This window comes from Emys orbicularis, chromosome 6, assembly GCF_028017835.1.
Source record: "Emys orbicularis isolate rEmyOrb1 chromosome 6, rEmyOrb1.hap1, whole genome shotgun sequence".
In the NCBI taxonomy this organism is placed as follows: Eukaryota; Metazoa; Chordata; order Testudines; family Emydidae; genus Emys; species Emys orbicularis.
Genome location: NC_088688.1, coordinates 35,218,587 through 35,238,699, shown reverse-complemented (window position 1 = coordinate 35,238,699; position 20,113 = coordinate 35,218,587). Strand labels below are relative to the sequence as shown.

The window sequence follows — 20,113 nt, the reverse complement described above, 5'->3', positions numbered from 1 at the left end:
GGTTTGCAGAGCCTATTTACTTGGCTATATGGGACTTACAACAGCCTGAACAGGACCTAGGATTTGGCCCTATGTTGAAAATGTGGGGTTATATTGTCAGCAAGTTGCACAGAATTAAAACTGTCCAATGTGAACCATGAAGGACACTTGGAATCCTCAACACTTTCTCTGTATGTGTTACCACGTTCAACCTAAAATCTCCAGGGTCAGAAGTATATTAAACACCACTTGGCATCAATATTTGGTTGAAGGCTCTGTGCTAGACCCCTGGTTATTCATGTTTGCTTGGAAATGTGCTCAGAGTTTGTTTGCACTAAGCAAGCTCTTCTCCTAGCTATTGCCCAATTTAAAGGAAAACACTCAAGTTTTTCGGTAACTTTATAAAACCACTTCCCAAAAAAAAAACCACATTAAATAGTAAGAAATACAGCTGGCAGCTGCACTGTTTCTATGACTGTGGCTATCTCTAAGGACTTTCAGTGGAGGCTACCAGGAGATGATGTGTATCGAAAATCCCCCCAGAAGCAGGGCAGCTGAACAAAAATCAGAGGCACACAATTCCTCAGGAAGCCTTCCTGAGGGTGCAGTTTCCAACCCCTGTCAAGGTTATAAAGTGATTATCTGTCCCCACTTGCTCTCTTGATGGCTTTGTTTAACTTGCGTGGCAATGTGCTTTTCTTTGTCTTTGATCACACCTTGCTTAATTTATACTGGAGACTCATTCAAGTGCATTTCTTTGTCTGGAACTGGCACTGGTCGACAAATACATTTTCAGAACATATTTCCAGCACATATCTGTAAATTCCTTGGTGGGTTTATTGTATGTACATCACATGCAAATATTAATGATCAGGGAGTTATTAGTTTTCTAATAATACATTACATGCCACCTTTGGAGGGGACACAGACGGCAGCAAAGAAGTTTAGGTATGTGAACTGCTGCCTGCAGGCCTGCTCATTAGGGGCCAAAATGGGAGCTGGGAGGTGGGTAACTTTTCAAGGGGACACTCACCACTTTTTATCAGCAGATGGATGAGAGGAGACTGATCTGGAGTCCAGGAGCTTGCCCTGGTTACACTGACTCATTGTTCCCCGGAACTAGCTTCATACCCACTTCTCAGGGTGGAAAACACTGCTCAGGTCAAGAGTCCCAGGATTTTCAGTGTCCATCAGCAGTGTCAGGTCCCTGGGGTGAACTCCTGGCACCATTGAAGTCTATGGGAAAACTCCCATTAACTTAAATGGGGCTGGATTTAACCCTTGTTTTTATTTTTACAAAAAACAAAACCCCAATGAAGAAGTCTTGCAAAACCAAAATAACCAAAACCTGGTTTGACTGCTGTCTCCTCCCTATTTGTATTTGGACTTCCCAACCCCTGCCCATACCCGATGAGCCGAGAGAAACTAATGTTAAGGAATTTGGACTTTATTGGCAACCGTTTCTGTACACACGAATGGCATCATACAGGCAAAACAAATGACAGGTCTTTTCCCCAGGGAGCTTGTATTCTAATTTGTGGAGTTTTATTTGAAGTTTTAATTTCGCTTCCATTCTACATGATTTGGGTTTTTACCCTCTTGGAAACTAAGAGAAACAATGGAACTGATTTCCACACATTGTGTAGTCATTGATGCCTGTGCAACTTGATAGGAAAAGTGTGTAACAGAGATTTAAAGTGTGCATGTGGACTTGCTTTTGATGCTGATTAATGTGCACATATAAGGTGGTTTCTTGGTCTGCTAAGACCAGTTTGCACTGTATAAGGACAGCTTGGATAGAGCAGAGAATCAAGTTCTCCGTTCGTTTTGTTTTTTTGTTCTCTTTCAAAATGGTGCCTGTGATGTGTTTTTATTTTGAGATTACTATTAAAATAATTGGCCCACTTTCTCAGCTGGCACAAACTGAAATCAGTGGGGCTAGACTGCTTTACACCAGCTGAGAATCTAGCCCATAGTAATTATTGTGAGTTAGAGATAAGGCTGTTGCATTGTGATAAAATACAAGCTTAAAAGAGGGCTTTCTACTGGAAACTGTATAGAAACCTTAACCTGTGAGTAACCTATTATACTTCTGACTGATGTATTACTTATAATATAAGCAGGCTATAAACATTTACAAATATTAGATACATGCCTCTTTTATATCAGTCTTCTATAGTAGTCAATTTTTTTTATTGGCTACTTCTTTTTTTGATACAACCCCATTAAGCCAGAAACTGCTTCAAATTATTCAATCTTGAGAAGGTGGATTTCCCCACTCCAGACTGATCTCCAAATTGTCCAACTCATCTCTAATTAAAAGGAAAATTAAATCCTTTGAAGTTTTAAATCTTCCTGTGAATGATAATTCTTTACTGTCTTGGATTGTGATTTTTATTTATTTATTTATTTTTTAAGGGAATGACTGCACTTCACTGGGCTGCTTTCCACAATCGGCCCCAGCATGTGCAAACCCTGCTGCAGAAAGGAGCAGATCCAACTCTGGTGGACAAAGACTTTAAAACAGCTCTTCACTGGGCAGTACAGGTGAGGGCCCTCTACCAATATTTTAACAATACGCCATGTGCATTACAATGATTGTTTGTTTGCAATTCTAAGTCATGGGACATCAGAACTGAAGAAGAATTTCAGTTTGAAAGTTGGAAAGACCTAGGGCAGGTATCCCCAGCTGTGTAAACTGGCCTGCATTGCTCAAAGCCAGTGGAGCTGTGCCAATTTATACTGGCTGAGGATCCAGCCCATGTTTCCTATGGCAAAACACCATTTTTATTAACAAATATTAAATACGGGCTTGATGCTGCAAGGTGCTGAGCTCTCTTGCCCTGATCCAGCAAAGCATTTATGTCCCTGGAACTAGTCCCGTGCTGAGCGTTAAGGATATGCCTGTTTTTGATGGATCAGGGCCAGAGTTCTCCACACCTGTCAGAACTGGGCTGTAAACCAGTGACTCCAGACCACTGAGGATAAAATAACATACATGTAGTATAAAATGGCAAATGTTGTTGTTACAGGACAGTAACAAGGCTTGAAGCTCTCATCCTGTGGAAATCCTAACTTCATTAAGTAGAGTGTAACGTTAAACACTCTTCCTATCAAGTTATAAACAAATCATTGCTACATGGGGCAATCAGGGAGCCTCTTTTGGGACCTCATAGGGTCTCTACTACCCATCACAAATGCTCCCCCAAATGTACAACAGCTAAGAAATTACTGAGGGACTCATTAAAGATAGAAAATATCAGACATGACTAGGCACTATAGTAATACTTAAAATAATAATTAATAATAGCCTATAGAACAGTGAATGGTTTCCTTAGGATGCATCATGTTAAGCAATTGATACGGTATCATCTATAATACTGTTTAAGTAAGTGTCCTGCATGTACTTTGCTTCAGATAACTTTTTAATGCTAAATATGAGTTCTGTCTGTAGGTTACATTACAATTATCCAAGTACAATAAAAGCTGTGTTATCCAGCACTTTACCAGTCGGAAAGCTCTAGAAATTGGCATTTGATATCTCCCAATACAAATCTTCATAGGGTTGCCAGGTGTCCAGTTTTTGACTGGAAGCCCTGGTCGAAAAGGGACCCTGATGGCTCCGGTCAGCACCACTGACCGGGCCATTAAAAGTCCGCTTGGTGCAGGGCCAGCAGGCTCCCTTCCTAGCTCCGCGTGGCTCCCTGGAAGCGGCAATATGTCCCTGCTGCTCCTAGGCAGAGGAACAGCCACTGGGTATCTGTGCACTGCGGCTGCCCCTGCCACAAGTGCTGGCTCCGCAGCTCCCATTGCCCAGGAACCATGGCCAATAGGAGCTGTGGGGGCGGCGCCTGCGGGCTGAGGCAGCGCGCAGAGCTCCCTGACCAGGCCTCCACCTAGGAGCAGCAGGGACATGTCGTCATTTGCAGGGAGCAACCTGAGGTGAGCACTGCCTGGATCCGGCACCCTGAAACCCCTTCCATACCCCTGCCCCGAGCCCCCTTCCCACACCCAAACTCCATCCCAGAGTCCGTGCCCCACACCCCCTTCTGTGCCCCAGCCCCGAGCCCTCTCCCACACCCGAACTCCCTCCATTGGTAAGTATAACTTAACCAGAATTTTTGACCAACTGGCACCCCCCCATTCCCCAACATGCCTGATGACAAAGCTTTTACTGTACGTTTTTATTGATTTACAGTGACAGTTATAGTAAGTATTCAAAACATCTCTGTATCATATAAACAGATAGGGTGACCAGACAGCAAGTGTGACGAATCGGGACAGAGGGTGGGGGGTAATAGGAGCCTATATAAGAAAGACCCAAAACTCGGGACTGTCCTTATAAAATCGGGACATCTGGTCACCCTATAAACAGAAAACACAAATTGCAAGGAGAAGATACACTGTGACTAAACATCCCCATTCTCACATTTTTGGTCTTAACTCTACCATGCTTAAAATATATCAAAACGTTTTTGTCTGGAATAGAATTCAGGTGTGGCCTCCATACGTATCATTACTTTCAACTACATTTCCTCTCTGATTTCATATTTTTCTGATCATTTCAAAACTATATTGTGTCATATAGATTTTGCCTTGGTATTTCAAAGGGATCTCTTCTAATAGTTATTAAATAATTCTTGTACATTTGCTCCAGTGTAGGTTCCATCCAGCTGAAAATTTCTGAAATTCTGTACCATGCAAGCTCTGGAGGGTCAAGGGCCAAGCTAGCCAAAAGAACGGCAAAGTGGAAGCCTTATTGGGTATGTCTACACTGCACACTAAGCATGGGTCTGTGGGACCCAGGTTTGTGGACTTGGTGTTTCCAAGCCCATGCTTGATCGTCCACACTGCATTCTAAACGTGGGTTTACAATTGATGAACCCAGGTCTCTGAGCCATGCTAATGTATTCATACTGCGCTACCCAGACCTGGCTTCGGTCTGCAGCTTGACCTGTGTGTACTCTGCAAAATGACAGGGGTTGGACCTAAGTCTCACTGGGACGTGGGCTTTGAACCACCCCATTTGCAGGGTCCTAGGACCTGTGTCCTGAGCAACAAGGAGTCTGGTGGCACCGTAAAGACTAACAGATTTTTTTGGGCATAAGCTTTCGTGGGTAAAAACCTCACTTCTTCAGATGCATCTGAAGGTTTTTACCCACAAAAGCTTATGCCCAAATAAATCTGTTAGTCTTTACGGTGCCACCAGACTCCTTGTTGTTTTTGTAGATACAGACTACCACGGCTACCCCCTGATACTTGTCCTGAGCAATTGCTGACCCAAGTCAGATTGATTTGTGTGTGGATGCCCCAGCTTAGTGTGCAGTGTAGACATACCTACTCAGTCCATATCCCCCCACACCTTCCTCTCAGAACAACAAATGTGCAATGCATGTTTTGGGAAAACATGGGAGGTTGAATGGTGCAAATAAGCCCTCAGTTTCCTGTGGTTAACAAATCCCTGCTCTTGCTCCTTTCAAGTCACCCACTCACAGCTGGATTACTTTTCTGCCTGCCTGAGAGCAGAGGGAATAAGTGGTGTTTCACTGCTGTGATTTGTTCTGTGAAATTTCTGTTAGTGAACCCGGCTGGTTCGCAGTCTTTACTTCTTGGGGGTGTGGAGTGGAGAGGGATGGGCAGGTTTAAATATCTGGACCAGGCATAGGCTCTTAGACATGGCTGCACTACAGCCCTAAATTGACCTATGTTAGGTCGACTTAAAGTCAGCACAGTAATTACTGCAGTGGCTGATGTCCATACTTCCCTCCTTCTGTCAGTGATGCATGTCCTCACTAGGAGCACTTCCTCTGACGGAAGAGGGCAGTTTGGTGGGCTAAGAACCCTCCCGCCTGGCGCTCAGTTGCCCCACCCAGCTCTTGGCGGGAGCGGGGGAGGGGGACAGCTGCCCAGGCTTCTCACCTCCCTGAGTGGGGAGCCTCCCGGCAGCAGTATGGAGCCATGAAATTGACAAGACACCTGATGTAAGGTAGACACTGAATCACCCTAACTACACTGACATAAGCCCTACACTTCTTGTGTATGTCATGTATGTTTGTCGGTGTAGTAGGGCAATTACCTCAGCGGGACAAGGCTGTAGTGTAGACACTGACATAATTAAGTCAACATAAGCTGCCTTGCATCCAGGGCCGGCTTTAAGCCGATTCAGCCAATTCCCCGGAATGGGGCCCCGTGCCTAAGAGGGCCCCGCAACGTCTGGGGCTGCCGGCGGAGCGGGGGGAAAAAAAAAGCCGCGTCCTGCTTCTCCCCCTTCCCTCCAGCGCTTGCGCCGCCATACAGCTGATCAGCGCAAGCCTGGGAGGGAGGGGTGAGGAGGAGGAATGTGGCGTGCTTGAGGAAGACACGGGGCCAGGGCGGGGATTTGGGGAGGGATCCAATGGGGCAGTGAGGGGGCGGGGCTGGGGGTGGGGCCAGGGTGGGGATTTGGGGAGGGATCCAATGGGGCAGTGAGGGGTTGGGGGTGGGGCCAGGATCGGGATTTGGGGAGGAATCCAATGGGGCAGGGAGGGGGCAGATTTGGGGTGGGGCTGGGGCGGGGTTGGGGCGGGGGGGGGGGGCGCGAGACAATTTGTGTCCCAGCGTGGGGCCCCACACCTGCTAAAGCCGGCCCTGCTTACATCCACCTAACTGTAGTGTAAACCAGGCCTTAGTGTTCTTCTCTGATTTGAGCTTAGCCAAGGAAAAGTATCTGACAACTGTTTCTCTCTACCTCCCTGTCAATATAAGGGCAGATAGCGGCTAATAACTGCTGTCAGGCAGGATAAGGCTTTGGCCTGTCTAAAGCTCCTGCCAAGCTTACAGACACGTGCTTAGACTCATTGCCACAGTCTGAGATCTGGGGAACTCTGAAAATACCCCCAAACTTTTTCACAAGAGTCCAGAGGTGGAGTCCCAGGACTGTGCTGTGGAGGCAGCAGTGGCAAGGGATGTCTAGTAACCACTTCTGGAGCTGCTGAAGCAGGGATATTTTTCCCGTAAGAGCTGCGCTAAACATCTGCGGAGCACAAGAGGCCTAGAGAACTCCCAAAGCCAGCAGCTGCAGGAGCTGTTTTCAGCTGAATAGGGCCTTGTGCTTTCTTTCCTGGGAAAGCAGCAGATGAAACATGAGGCATGGTAAAGAAACCTGTGCCAGAAGGCACAGAAAAGAGGCAGCGTGGGTAGATATTGCTAAAATATACACCATTACAGCATCATGCCCCATTACAGTTATTGTGTGTGGGTGGGAGATAAATACACTTCCTCTGCCTACAGTTTCAAAGACTACATGTTTAGTACTCGGCAAGGTGCAAACAAAAAGAGTTTGTGCATCTGATGATTTCCCCACAGGCCCGTGTGACACTAGAGAACCAGACAGGACTTGCCTCAAACAGTAGTTGGTTGTACTGGAAGAGCAACAGTGATGTAGCTGCCCTAGTGTAAGCCCCTATTGTAGACATGCTGCATCAGAGTAAAAAAACAACTCATTTGAAACTAGAGTAAGACGTTAGAGCAAGTCACAGTTTAAACCTGTGCAGCAGATGTGCGCTAGGGGTTTGCACTGGTTCAGCTCCATCAGTGTTGCTGCATCAGTGTATACAGCTCTAATGGAGGCAGGCCACAGTAGTTAATCAGGCCCAAAGTATTTTCATTTATGCAACAAAAGTACCTAGAAACTGAAAGTCAGGAAGCTGGGGGCAGGCTGTATCTGGTCCTGCATGGGAGCAATACAGGACACAAGGCACCAGCTACAGTCTGTTGAATTCTGACGACCTGGTGGGGTGAGGCGGAACCATGGTACCTCCACACACCTCCATGCACCTGGCCCAATTCAGTAGGGTAATGCTCGCTGCACCATAAAGGGTGGTGAGAGCCCCTGCTCCAGCATGCACTCCCCCTGAGATAGCCAAAATTGCTCTAGAGATCCCTGCTGCCCCCCCCCCCCCCCACCTCTCATCTCTCTCATACAACACAACTCCAGCTTTCACACATGAAAATACTCCAGTTCATACCGCTGAACAAGTGGTGTTGAACTGGGCCTACCATTCTAACATGTTAGCACGGCTACTTCCATGTAGTGGAACAGTCAATCAGGTGCCAAACTGTGTACCTACTTAGAGTCAAATACTTCCCTTGCATATGTGTACACTCTTCTCCTTGGCTTCACTAGGAGCTTTGCATGTGATTTCAGCACAAACACAGGAGAATGTCTGTACGTGAGTGAACACCCTGTCCTGTCAGACCTGTAGTTTCACTTGCTCTATTTAAACAAGGTCTCAGAAGCTGTTTTTCCCCTTTCAGTCAAACAAGCAATAATCTTTGTAACCAGAAGGAAACTTAGTTGCATCATGAAAGCCTGTTTACTAAAGTTGAGACCAAATGTAATTTCTTTAAAATGTTCTAAATCCCAGATAATGCTGCCACTTAAATACTGCAGTGACAAAGGTTCTAGAAACACTTTAAAAAGGTTTCCTCACTGTGCTGTGTTGCCAATTCTCATGACTTTTACAAACAGCTTCACAGTATTTGGTCTTTTTCTTAAAGCTCCAGCTCCTGGAGACAGGTAATTATATAAAAATCTCAGCTTCCATTTTTAAAAAAAAAGTTTCTAGGCTACAGGGTTGCAGAGAGAAGTTGGAAAACATGAACTCTAAAGACTCAAAAATCAGAAGGGAAATAAAAAGAATTCACGTTTAAAAAACAAAACCACTCCTGATCTAGTGCAGCGCAAGTTCATGTTATTTGAATGATGCTAAGTTTATCAAACTTGTGCCCAGAAACATTTGCTCTTGGCAACAATTAAACTTTCATTAGTACATGTTGTATGATGAAATCGTAGATTATTTGTTTGGATTTATATGGAAAGACTTGACCGCTTTTCTTAGTCCTACTTACTGAGATGTTAATTGAAGTTCAGGCTCTCTGAGAACAAGACTGTACCCTTTGGAGCTGCGTGTAGAGGGCGCCCTTTGTTTGTGGAAGGATCTTGGGTGCCTCTTCAGCAGTATTCTTTTCTCTCCCACTAGGCTCCACAGAAGACTCTCCCTTGGCTTGGGGGATTTCCATATAGAGAAGGTGGAGGGAATAGGCAGGCTCTGGGAGGTGGGAGCACTAGGCAGAGAAAATATCATTCTCCCCACCCTCCATCTCCCACAGACTGCCCTTGAGGAAAGTTAATATGGCCTGATGAGCCCCCTATGTGCTGGGGAACCCCTTCAGGGGGAATAGCTGGCAGCACAGACTGGAGGCAAAGCCACCCGTGGCAATGCAGAAGTGCAGGATCTGCATATGGATGGCCCTGAGTCCCTCCTTAATCCCATGATTCAGGAGGATCTTGGAGACCCCTGGTTTCTTTGGGGAGAGGCGATCCCTCCCTCCCTCCAAAGGTATACTAAAGAAAACAGTTTCCTAGTTCACAGTGGGTGTTTCCTTTAGGGCCATGGTCTAGCCCTGTGTGTGTTGGTGGATTAGGTTTGGATAAGGTGTATAACCAGTAACTCTTTGCTAGGTAGAGTTTGCTTGTGGTTTCAGACAGCTTTCTCATTTTTAAACTTTATTTGCTCTCTGCTGGTTTCATGTGTTTTCCCAGGAATGCCTAAGGAGGGGGTGGTGACTATTTAACTTTGTGAAACTTCAAAGAAAATTTCTATTTTAAAAAAATTGGAATCAAGCCTCACCCTCCAGTCCCTCCTTCTTCAACGTACTCACATCAGTAATCTTTCCTCATGCAAATAGGGTCCTCCCATTGAAGTGAAAGGGACTTCTGACATGGATAGGTTTTTTCCACAGAAGTGAGGGCTGGACGGTTGGGCTGTTGATATTCAAAAAGTGAATAATAAAGAATTGCAAATAAGGAGGATTTAAGTAAATAAAAGTTATTTACATCTGTTCGTACAGGGACTTTTCAAAAATTGGCCTCTACCTTTGCATATACACACTTATTTATTTCAATTTATAATAAACAAAAGGGCTTGTCCACTGCTTTGGATGCTAATATTCACTAGCATAATCAGATCATCAAAACAACTAACCAGAGCTTAGATGATTTCCCCCCTAAATGCAAGTCCTTCAACGGAAGACATGCCATGTCGCTTTTCCAGTCCACCAGCTACTGTGGAAGAGGAATGGGGTCATGACACCTCCATGTTCCCTGCAATATGTCTAGCACTACCGATGGTAACAGTAATCCAGAGAGTACACACGCAGGGCCAGCTGTAATCTAACCCTTAGATGAGCCACTGACAATTTAAGGTATGCCAGGGTGTTCAGTTGTAATGGGATGGGGCCATGTGATAGAAACAACAGGTGAATAACAGATGATTAACAGACATCTTCCTAGCAGATGATCTGTGTGTAACCCCCTCGCTGAATGCCAAAACACGAGTAAGAGGCATGCCCCCACACCTTTTGCATGCCCACATATGTTTTAATTTTCTATATCTTATCAAAATGCAGCATCCATGATTCATCTTTTCCTAGGGTACCAACAAATGAATCCTCAACAACAAAAATAATGGAAAATTCTGCTTCTTCTAGTACAGAATAAAGAACCTGCAGGCGCAAGCTCGTTCATTAAAACCACATCAGTAACTCATCCACAGAAACCAGTTGATACAATACTGTGCTAAAAGGGGGAAAGATCGCAACTAGTTTTAGTCATAATCATAGTACTTGATAAACCCTGTGCACTCTTTACAGAAATTTCCATATACATATAAGGTGTCAAATAGACAATGTCAGTCATACAACTTTTATTTGAACAATACTTACAACAAAGACAGGGACAAACCAACACTTCAGCCAAACAGCTTTTCCTCAAGGAGTCCTTGGTCATTTGGTAGTCTTTGGAAAGCACAAAGGATATACAGTAGAACCTCAGGCTTTGTCTTCACTACCCGCCGATCCGGCGGGTAGCAATCGGTTTATCGGGGATCGGCTTACCGCGTCTAGTGAAGACGCGGTAAAATCGATCCCTGATCGCTCTGCCGTCGACTCCGGAAATCCACCTCGGCAGGAGGCGGCAGCGGAGTCGGCGGCAGCGCGGCAGCGGTCGACTTTCCCGCGTCCTCACCGCTAGGTAAGCCGACCTAAAATACGCAACTTCAGCTACGGTATTCACGTAGCTGAAGTTGCGTATCTTAGGTCGGACCCCCGCTGTAGTGTAGACCTAGCCTGAGTTATGGACACTTCCAGAATGGAAGTTTTCCATAACTCTGAAATGTTCCGTAACTCTGAAGAAGAGGTTATGGACTTCAGTCACATGGGGGGTTGGTGCTGCAGCCGCCGGGTGGGGGGAGTCAGGGCTCAGGGCAGGGAGGGGAAGTCGGGGCTTCTGACTCTCAGGGCGGAGGCTCAGGGCTTCTGCCCTGTTGGAGCACTGGGGCTCAGCACTTTAGACCTGGGGGGAGCGCCGTGGTTGGGGCTTCAGCCCCGTGGCTCCAATCCCGGCTTCAGCCCCTCGGCGGCGCAAGGGCTCAGGGCTCTCCACGGCTCCGCTCCCTGCTTCACCAGGGAGGGGGAAGACCCACACCAGGGCTCGGGGCTTTAGCTACGGGGGGAGCACTCGGGCTGAAACCGGCACTCCCCTTATAGCTAAAGCCCTGAGCCCCAGCACCCCTCTACTTTTAAGGAGGAAAAATTGGAAAACCACTGGCCAATTGGATTAAATGTTCAGAAATATTTTAAGGGAGAAAAGATTCCAATCAACACACTGCTCAGGTTTGTTATCTTTGATGCAGTTACTGATTTGGCAGATAACAGGAAGCCAGTGGATATTGTATATTTGGATTTCAATGTGGCCATCAGTTTATTACCACATTATCAATTGGCATTTTTCCAGTTTATTTAGAAGCTTATAAAGTACCATTGCATGGAACACAAACAAGGTTGTAAAACAGAGTAACCATCAAAGGTCCAACTCTCTGTCCCTTACTCTTGCTGAGCAGTACTTACAATTGTAATCCCATTGAAGTCAGTGGAACTATTTGCATAAGTACAACTCACCATGATGAAGGGGTGCAGAATTCAGTCCCAAGTTAAGATCCCCAGTGTGGAACAGAGAGAAGGGAATAACAGAGCCTAAGCCAGTCTGGGGACTTATACTACTTTGTATAGTCTTGATTAAAAACATAGAGGAGAATGTAAATGCTCTTCAAAGGGACACATGCATATATATGCTTGTATCCCTCTAAATTCTGTGTTTCATAAAAATCGAAACATTTCTGAGAAAGTATTCATGTACGTTTATATGCTGTCTTTCTTCGGATTTTTCTATTGTGGTACCTTATTTGTTATTTCTACAATGCCCAGAAGCATTCTAGGAAACAGCCCAAACAATTTTGGGAGGGGCAGGAATTCTCAAATCTGAAATAAACAGAAAATGCCATTGTTGTATTTATTCCTCCCAAGGATAGACAGTGCAGCAAAACATGTGCTTCATTGTTAAATGTTTCTCTTCCCCTTGCTTGTTTTCCAGAGTGGAAACAGGATTCTGTGTTCCATCATTCTGAACCATCACCAGGGTTCATCGATAATAAACTATGACGATGAGAATGGGAAGACATGTATGCACATTGCTGCTGCTGCAGGTTACAGTGACATTATCAGCGAGCTGGCTAGAGTCCCGGAGTGCAATCTGCAGGCCCTTGATGTGGATGACAGGTACCCATGGAAATGTACTGAAAGTGCTGGAAACCCCCTGCTCTAAGTCCCATTGTGTTACCTGAGGCTAAGAATGTCTGTTTAATAATCATGTTTCCTGTTCTACAGGCCATGACCTATTTAATTTAACTGAATTTTCTGAGACTTATGTGCGCTTAGTGACTCTGGAAATCAGGCCATGATATTTATACAACTGCTGACTCATGTAAATGGTTTTTTACACTATATTTCTGGAAGGAAAAGAAGGTGATTATACACACGGGCTTGTTACTATTTGATTCACTAAAATTAGGCATTCCTTCCAAAATACCAGAACAAGAACCTACAACTTTGGGGTGAAGCCCTGGCCCCATTGAAGTCAATGACAAAACTCCCATTGACTTTACTGGGTGCAGGCTTTCACCCTTAGTATGCTAAGATGTTAGAGCCTGATTTTCAAGATGCTGAGAACCTCATCTCCCATTCTCACAGGAAGCACTTTGCACCATTGTATTGTACATGTAGAAGATTCCTCCTCTTTACTGTTTAGGATCCCAATCCTGCATCCATCAAAGTCTATGGGAGTTTTGGCATTGAGTTCAGTAAGAGTAGAACCTGAGGGCTGTCAGTAACAGCTCTCAGACTTAATCCAATTATGGGCCTATCCTATTCCCCATGAAGTCAATGTCAAAAGCCTCACTAGCTTCAATGGGAGCAGGATTGCTCCTTTAGGATTTACACATTTAATCCTTTATGGAAAAGTCCTATAAAACTTAATAGAGATTAAACCAACAGGGTTCTATAGATTTTACCCTAAAAATCTTCAATATGCAAATGGGAAAACATTTTTCTATTAAATTCCCTCACGTTTTCCTTTAAGAGATATCATGTTGGAGACTGGACAATACCTTATAAGCCCTCATTAGCTGTCCTTTCAATTCTGTTCCCTGTTACACTCATCTGAAATCAATGGGTTGCACCATGTTCACACACTTCCTCTTTTATTCACCTATTGTCATTCACAATCTTTCTTATCTGGCATGTTCTGTACCTTGCAGCTTATTTCAATTTCAGAAATATAAGCAGTAGTTTTTCTGTGTAATGTTAAAATTTTGAGGCCAAATATTATTTTCTATACACTAGGCCCAAATAATGCTTCTTCCACTGTGACTTCAGAGGTGTCTGGTTGCAGAAAATCAAATAGGTTCCCCTACACAAGAAAGGATCAGGACAGCTTGATTTAGAAAATGGATCTGCCTCTATATGGGTCTCCTGCTGGTCATCGTCCACTATGTAATGGAACACAGCAGCAAAAGAAGCTACTGTAGTCTGATGGATGAAGTAGCAGTTGCAGAGTAGCTCCACTACTGCTCTGTGGCTAGAGAGAGCATCCTTTCCCCTACACCCTCACAGCTGGGTCCGGTGCAGAGGTGGGAAGGAGTTGCCACCCGACAATGGAGACTAGAAAGCTTTTCTTCGAACTCTGCACTGGGAATTTTAGGCAATTCTTTCCCTAGTTCAGATCCACCAGTGCTAGCAATCATGGAGTGTTAATGTAGATCAAGCAGAGGCATTTTTACCACCACATCATTGAGAGCGCTAGATGATACACTCTGTGTAGATGCAGGCTAGGTAGTACTGCAATGGTTCTCATTGGGTCATTAATTTGTTCCATATTTTCCCTAGGACGCCTCTGCACTGGGCTGCAGCAGCAGGGAAAGCTGACTGTGTACAGACGCTGCTGCAGCTGGGGATAGATAGCAGCTCTCGGGACATCAATGAAAACACTCCTCTGACATATGCAATGTACTGTGGGCACACAGCATGCATCAAGCTGCTCTCTCAGGAGAACAGGTAAAGGAACAAGAAATCAAAGAAGCTCTTGCTTTTGCCAGCAGGTCACTTGCTAGAACAGTATATCAGTAGGAAAGAAATGGCATTTCCTTCTCTCTGAATGCTACTGAAGAGTGCAAGAGCCACGAAACTACTGAAATTAATCTGCAGTTCCTATACAATGCTTGGTTCAAATTCTTCACTATAAATAGCAATGGTAAAGTCAGTCAACTAATGAATGACCTGTCTCAGGTAGGGTTCAGAACAATAAATGTAGGGTTCAGAACAAATCAAACATGAATTTAGTTGTAAATCAATACAGCAATGTCTCCTGCACAAAATACATGTGATGGGACAATTTTTACCCTCAAATATCTGTCTTCTGTTGAAGCTCATGGAGGTTAGCTATGTGTTCATGTAACCACCATTGGTTCATGTAACTACGGCAGAATTTGCCCCACTAAATATAATAGTCGTGTTCAATAAACGGCTAATAATATAAGCTTTCATACCCATAACTTTAAAATAGTTTTCACCCTTGATGTAATGTTTTTGTCTATGATTAGTTCTGTGCCTTGCTGTGTACATGTTTTCACTTTTCTAAACCTCTTCTATTAAAGAGGCTTTATTATTTGACTCTTTACGAATTATTTTTCCTTTTATCAATGGCCCCAATTTTGTTCATTTAGGTTCTCCTTCACTGGTAGAAAACTCACTTGTAAAGAGTGAAAGCTATCATGCTGCTTTTTTTTTTTTTTTTTTTTTTTTTTAGACTTTTGTTACATTTCTTTATCCTGCCCCTTTCTTTCCAGTCAACAGTCAGTATTATTTCCTGTGTTACAAAGGGTAAGATGAACTTCAAATGATCTTTGAGGCGGCTGCAAACTCTACTTCCTGAGCAGCCTCTAGAAGTTGATATTTAGGCAGCAGCAGCCTCCTGTAAAACCTGCTGAGGCCAGACCACTGCATACTATGATCTTGATAGAGCTCCCAAAACTGTGTGAGGTCTGCTCGGCACTTGGATGAGCGACCTCCAAGGAAAGAACTGGGGTACAGTAAAATGGTATTGATTTAATGGTCGCTTTTTTTCTCTCTGGTCGATGCTGAACCATTGCCCCTCACGTGGTGCTAGTGATCGCTGTGCAGTTGGAAATACCAGCTTTCAAATTTGACATAAAACAAAGGCCGCTTTGTCTTTCAAGATCTCAATGCATTTTTGCGTGTTAAAAGGAGTCCCAGTGTACTGGCATAAAGTGCATTTATATTCTGAAAACTGCCCACAAAATTGGCATCCCAGGTTCCAAATCTATTAGTGTCTCAAAGATTCCAGACCAAATTTCCTGCAAATTGCCCTGCAAATTCAGCCTTGCATTTGAGTTAAGCTCTGTTATTTTTGGCTAATGCATCACCATCTAATGTACTCTTAATACACACAAAAAGCAGATCAGTTGAGTCAGAAGGCACCAGTCTTAGTTTCTTTTTTGATCATAAGTGTCCTTTACATTCCAGTTTTGGCAATACCATTCAACCTACTTAAATTACTCCTGCAGTTTCTTCTGGATATGACAGTCTTCATTTTGTGTGCTAAGACAGGCAAGATTTCTTTTAAGATTCAGTACATTTGTACAAAAACTCTGAAGGATTTCCACTTTCTGTTCTCATATTTATTTGTTTATTATTTTCTAGTAGATCGGAGCCAGTCCATCACCCTCCTTCACAGAACAATAAAATCCTAAAGAAGGAAGCAAGATTCAGTATGCTTAACCAAATCTTCTCCTGCAAAAAGAAGAAAGATGATCAGAAAACAAACCAGAAAGATAGAGGCAGAGACAGATATCAAAGGGAAGAGACCTCGGAAGTTGATGACATTATCACTACGTTTGATTGCATTATGGACACAAACTGTAAAGACAACTCCGAGGAATGTATGACCACTGTTGACTTTAAAAGAAGGAGCACAGACACCCAGAAGTATCTCATATCAGAAAAGAAGCAGCCAGAGTGTAATGGACTTCCTCCAATAAGAACACAAAGTCTCCCCCCCATTACTATAGGCAATTCTTTTCTAACAACTTCCCAGAGTGCAACTTCAAGTGTCTCCTTGGGTACTAATGCCTACCATTTTGCACACAGATCTCAGAAAAGTAGAAGTGAACATGACTTGTTAGATCACAGAAGTAGCTGCCAGACTTTATCAGACAATCCTTGGAACACAGATGCTAACCAAATACTCTCGTATAAAGTCTGTACTGCAACTTCTTCAGATAAACTGATAGATGGTTTGCTCTCTGAAAGATCCAGCCATGTGCTTTTGTGCCCTCCCCACCTTCCCTATCTGCCTAGTTCTCCATCAGGTAATTTCTTTGTTCAATATCCCCCGTATCATCTAATCTCTACAGACATGGCAGGTTGGATAGGGGCATGTTGGAAATATAGGTAAGTCTGAGTGCTGATATTTCTAATTTTTTTAGTTTATTCTTCCTGTATGCAGTAGGATTCCCAAAACAGCATCTTAAGAGATTTTTAGTTAATATATTGTCTTTTCAGCACTTCAGTTATATGTGCTGTGTTCAAGTTTATGTTGTCTTCAGTGCTGAATTAAAGTTGCTAAATTTACTGAGAGAGTAAATGCTTTTACCTAGTATTTTGTAAGCTGTTCTGTAATCATAATGAAACGAAAGATGAGTCTGAGCTACAGGTTCTGAAGTGAATTTGGAGCTGATGTTTGGCAGTTTGGGATCCCATGTTTTGATTCACGTCTGTCTCTTCATGAATCTGTCTATCAGGCCCTGGTTCAGGAAATAATTTAAGCATACGAGCAATTTTAACTTCATTCCCAATTGTACTTCTCGCATGCTTCAATTTCAGCACATGCTTATGTACCTTCCCAAAGTGGGATCTTGTAGTGCACCAAGCATCATAATATCTAGATGCTAACTGAAAATTAAACAACCCCCCCCCCATTTGTACACCAATTCCAAGAATAGATGTAATTTAAGTATTTGTATCTACCACCACTGCTGCTGAGGGACCATGTCAGAGCCCACTACTCTTCAGTTCAAGGAGGACTGGCAAGGACTCCTTTCTGACACTAACTCCTAACGGGTCAGATGCATCACTATTGAGCCGTGGCTGCCTCCTGCATAGCAGTGAAAACTGAACAATCCACTAAGCTACTTACTGCACAGTAGTTGAACTTTCATTACATTTGTAATAGAGATTCTGTAGACAAGATAATTTCAGAATAACTGATGCTGTGAAAATAAGGGCTAGAAATTATTTGTAGGGGGTTAAGTAGAGCCAGGTCCCTAAAAGTTTGACAGACCTTGGCTGATTAAGTTCACACAGTCTGGGACCCCAGATCTCTGCCTAGATGTTTTTTCCCCACCTTCCCCTTTGCCATCCTTCTCACTAAATGCACCCAAGACTCCAGGGAACTAGCCGTGATTGATGTGATGCAATCACCTCTAGATTGAATTCATCAGGGTTCACCTCACACAACCCCTATGAAACAAATCCTGTCGGACTTTTTTGCAACCCAAGCGTAAATAGCTACCAAGGAGGCTGAGGAATCGTTTAGGATCATGCAAGAGGTTTTCACTAAGAGAAATGGGATAAAACTGAATAAAGGAAAACGGAGGCTGAATATTTGGAAACATTCCCCAAAGGAATTGTCTGTTGACTGTGGAGTACTTTCACTGGGGAAATGATGAAAGCCCTATCACTTAAGTAATTTAAATCTATATTGTTGGCTTTTCTTAAGAAGGCGTAATATGGTAAGAGTCAATCCTACTATGCTGGAGGGAGGGAGAGATGGAGGCACAGACAGGATCATCTAATTGCTATCTTTCCAAGAGTTTTCTGTGTCTTAAAACCCCAATCCTGCAAATGAATCTGCACAAGTGGACACTTGTATCCACATAGAGACCCCATTAACTTCCAGGTGTAAAGGTCTGCCTGCATGGGTCTGCTTGCAGGATCATGGCCCAAGTATGGAACCTACAGGAAACAGTTAACTCATTATGGTGGGAGCTCTCTTTGTGTATCGAAGGGAAGAATGTATCCCCGTATCTCTAATGGTTTGCAATTTACAAATTACAGTTAGAAAATTAACTTACTAAATAAAGCTGGAGCGCTGTGAGAGTTCAGTAGTCTGTGTACAGGCTCAGCTGCTCTTTAACAAGGAAAATTTTCCAACAATAAGAAGATTCCCATAAGCTAGAATAGAGGACATCCATTGAAAGGAATAAAACAAGGGCAGCTCGCTAGTTGATGGGAATATATTGCATAGCCCAGGTATTGTCTTAAAATATCATGATAGAAAAGAGCTGTGTGTGTTGTCTAAAATCTGTCTGCTGCTGTAATTAGGGACACCTGAATCCCTGTTATTAACACTCCATTTACTTTATGAATTCAGAGACTCATGGCTCTTACTTTAGCTCTGGCTTTTTAGTCCTCTGTAGCTTTCACAGCATTTCCCTGCCTGCAGAATGGTAGAGGTTTGGAAGTAAATTAAGGTTCCCCACCAGACAGCTGGGCTTGATATAGGGGAGGCCCTTTCATAAAGCCCATTTACTTCATCTTGCACAGGGGGTAGGGATTAGAGAGAGAGAGACATTTGGCTCTTTATAGTAATTAAATGTTAATATTCTTTTCCTCCATTTTCAGTACTGACAATGGTTGCTACATATAACTTCCTATTCACTGAAAATATAGGACAGAATTATGGTTATCAGTCATTTGGGGTTTTTTTTTTAGTAACAAGTTAATTTGCAAGTCATTATCTCAGCTGAAATTCAGCATTTAAGCCCTTATATGGAGTTATCTTTGCTAAAATTTAGAACTATATTTTATGCTAATGTTACTGAGACATCTGTCATGAAACTGGGGGTTTTTTGTGTGTTTTTTTATACTCTTGGAAATGAAAGCTCAGCTGATCTATCTACTGATTGCCCTTTGAATAAATGTCAGGTGAGTTTGGTGTTGGTAGCATTGGGCATTTTGAGCCTTACCATCTTACCACTGGCGCAAATTTGGAGAAAAAACACTTTATCTTGGATTGTCTCCATCAGTGTGTGACCTTGGTAGAACAAGGATGATCAACTATCCCAAAAAGCATTGGCAATATTGCAGCAGAAACTCCTGTCAACTGTAGCATTGAGTTGGCATCAACAATACAGAACATTTTGCTTAAATGAGCCTTGCCAGTATATCCCTTTGTAAAACAGACACAACCCGTCATCCACTCTGTGGAACAGAAAGGAGATAAATTACGGAAAGGGAACCCCTGTATGGGATGGAAAGGCAGGTGCACAAGATGTTTCCCACCACCACCATGTAACCACCTCCCGCCCTTCTTTATCGTTCATTTATTTGTTGTGTAATTGCTAAGCCATCAGGCACAAGACTATACCTTGTTATGTGTTTGTACAGCACCCAGTACATCTTGAGTGCTATGATAGGTAATCTAAAAAATGGGCTAATAATTAAAAAGGGAGCATGTTTTGGCAGAGAGGGCAAGGAACTGGCAATAGCTGATCTGTATGACCTGCTCCCCTTTTCAAAGCTAAGGGGTAACTTATGATATCCTATGCATCAGAAGTTATTTCTGTGCCACCTGAAACCCCACTGGAGGGATCATGTGCCCATTTGTAAATGGGGTGCAAAT

At 43.5% G+C, this 20,113-nt stretch overlaps 1 protein-coding gene across 1 annotated transcript in view; it reads left to right on the top strand.

The window, feature by feature from the left end:
- Positions 1 to 20,113, top strand: part of ANKRD55 (ankyrin repeat domain 55) — a 71,595-nt gene that overhangs the window by 35,607 nt on the left and 15,875 nt on the right. The window contains exons 6-9 of the mRNA XM_065406672.1: positions 2,398 to 2,526; positions 12,449 to 12,633; positions 14,299 to 14,466; positions 16,132 to 16,799. Of these exons, the coding sequence (XP_065262744.1) occupies positions 2,398 to 2,526; positions 12,449 to 12,633; positions 14,299 to 14,466; positions 16,132 to 16,799 (1,150 nt within the window). The remainder of the gene's footprint in view (positions 1 to 2,397; positions 2,527 to 12,448; positions 12,634 to 14,298; positions 14,467 to 16,131; positions 16,800 to 20,113) is intronic.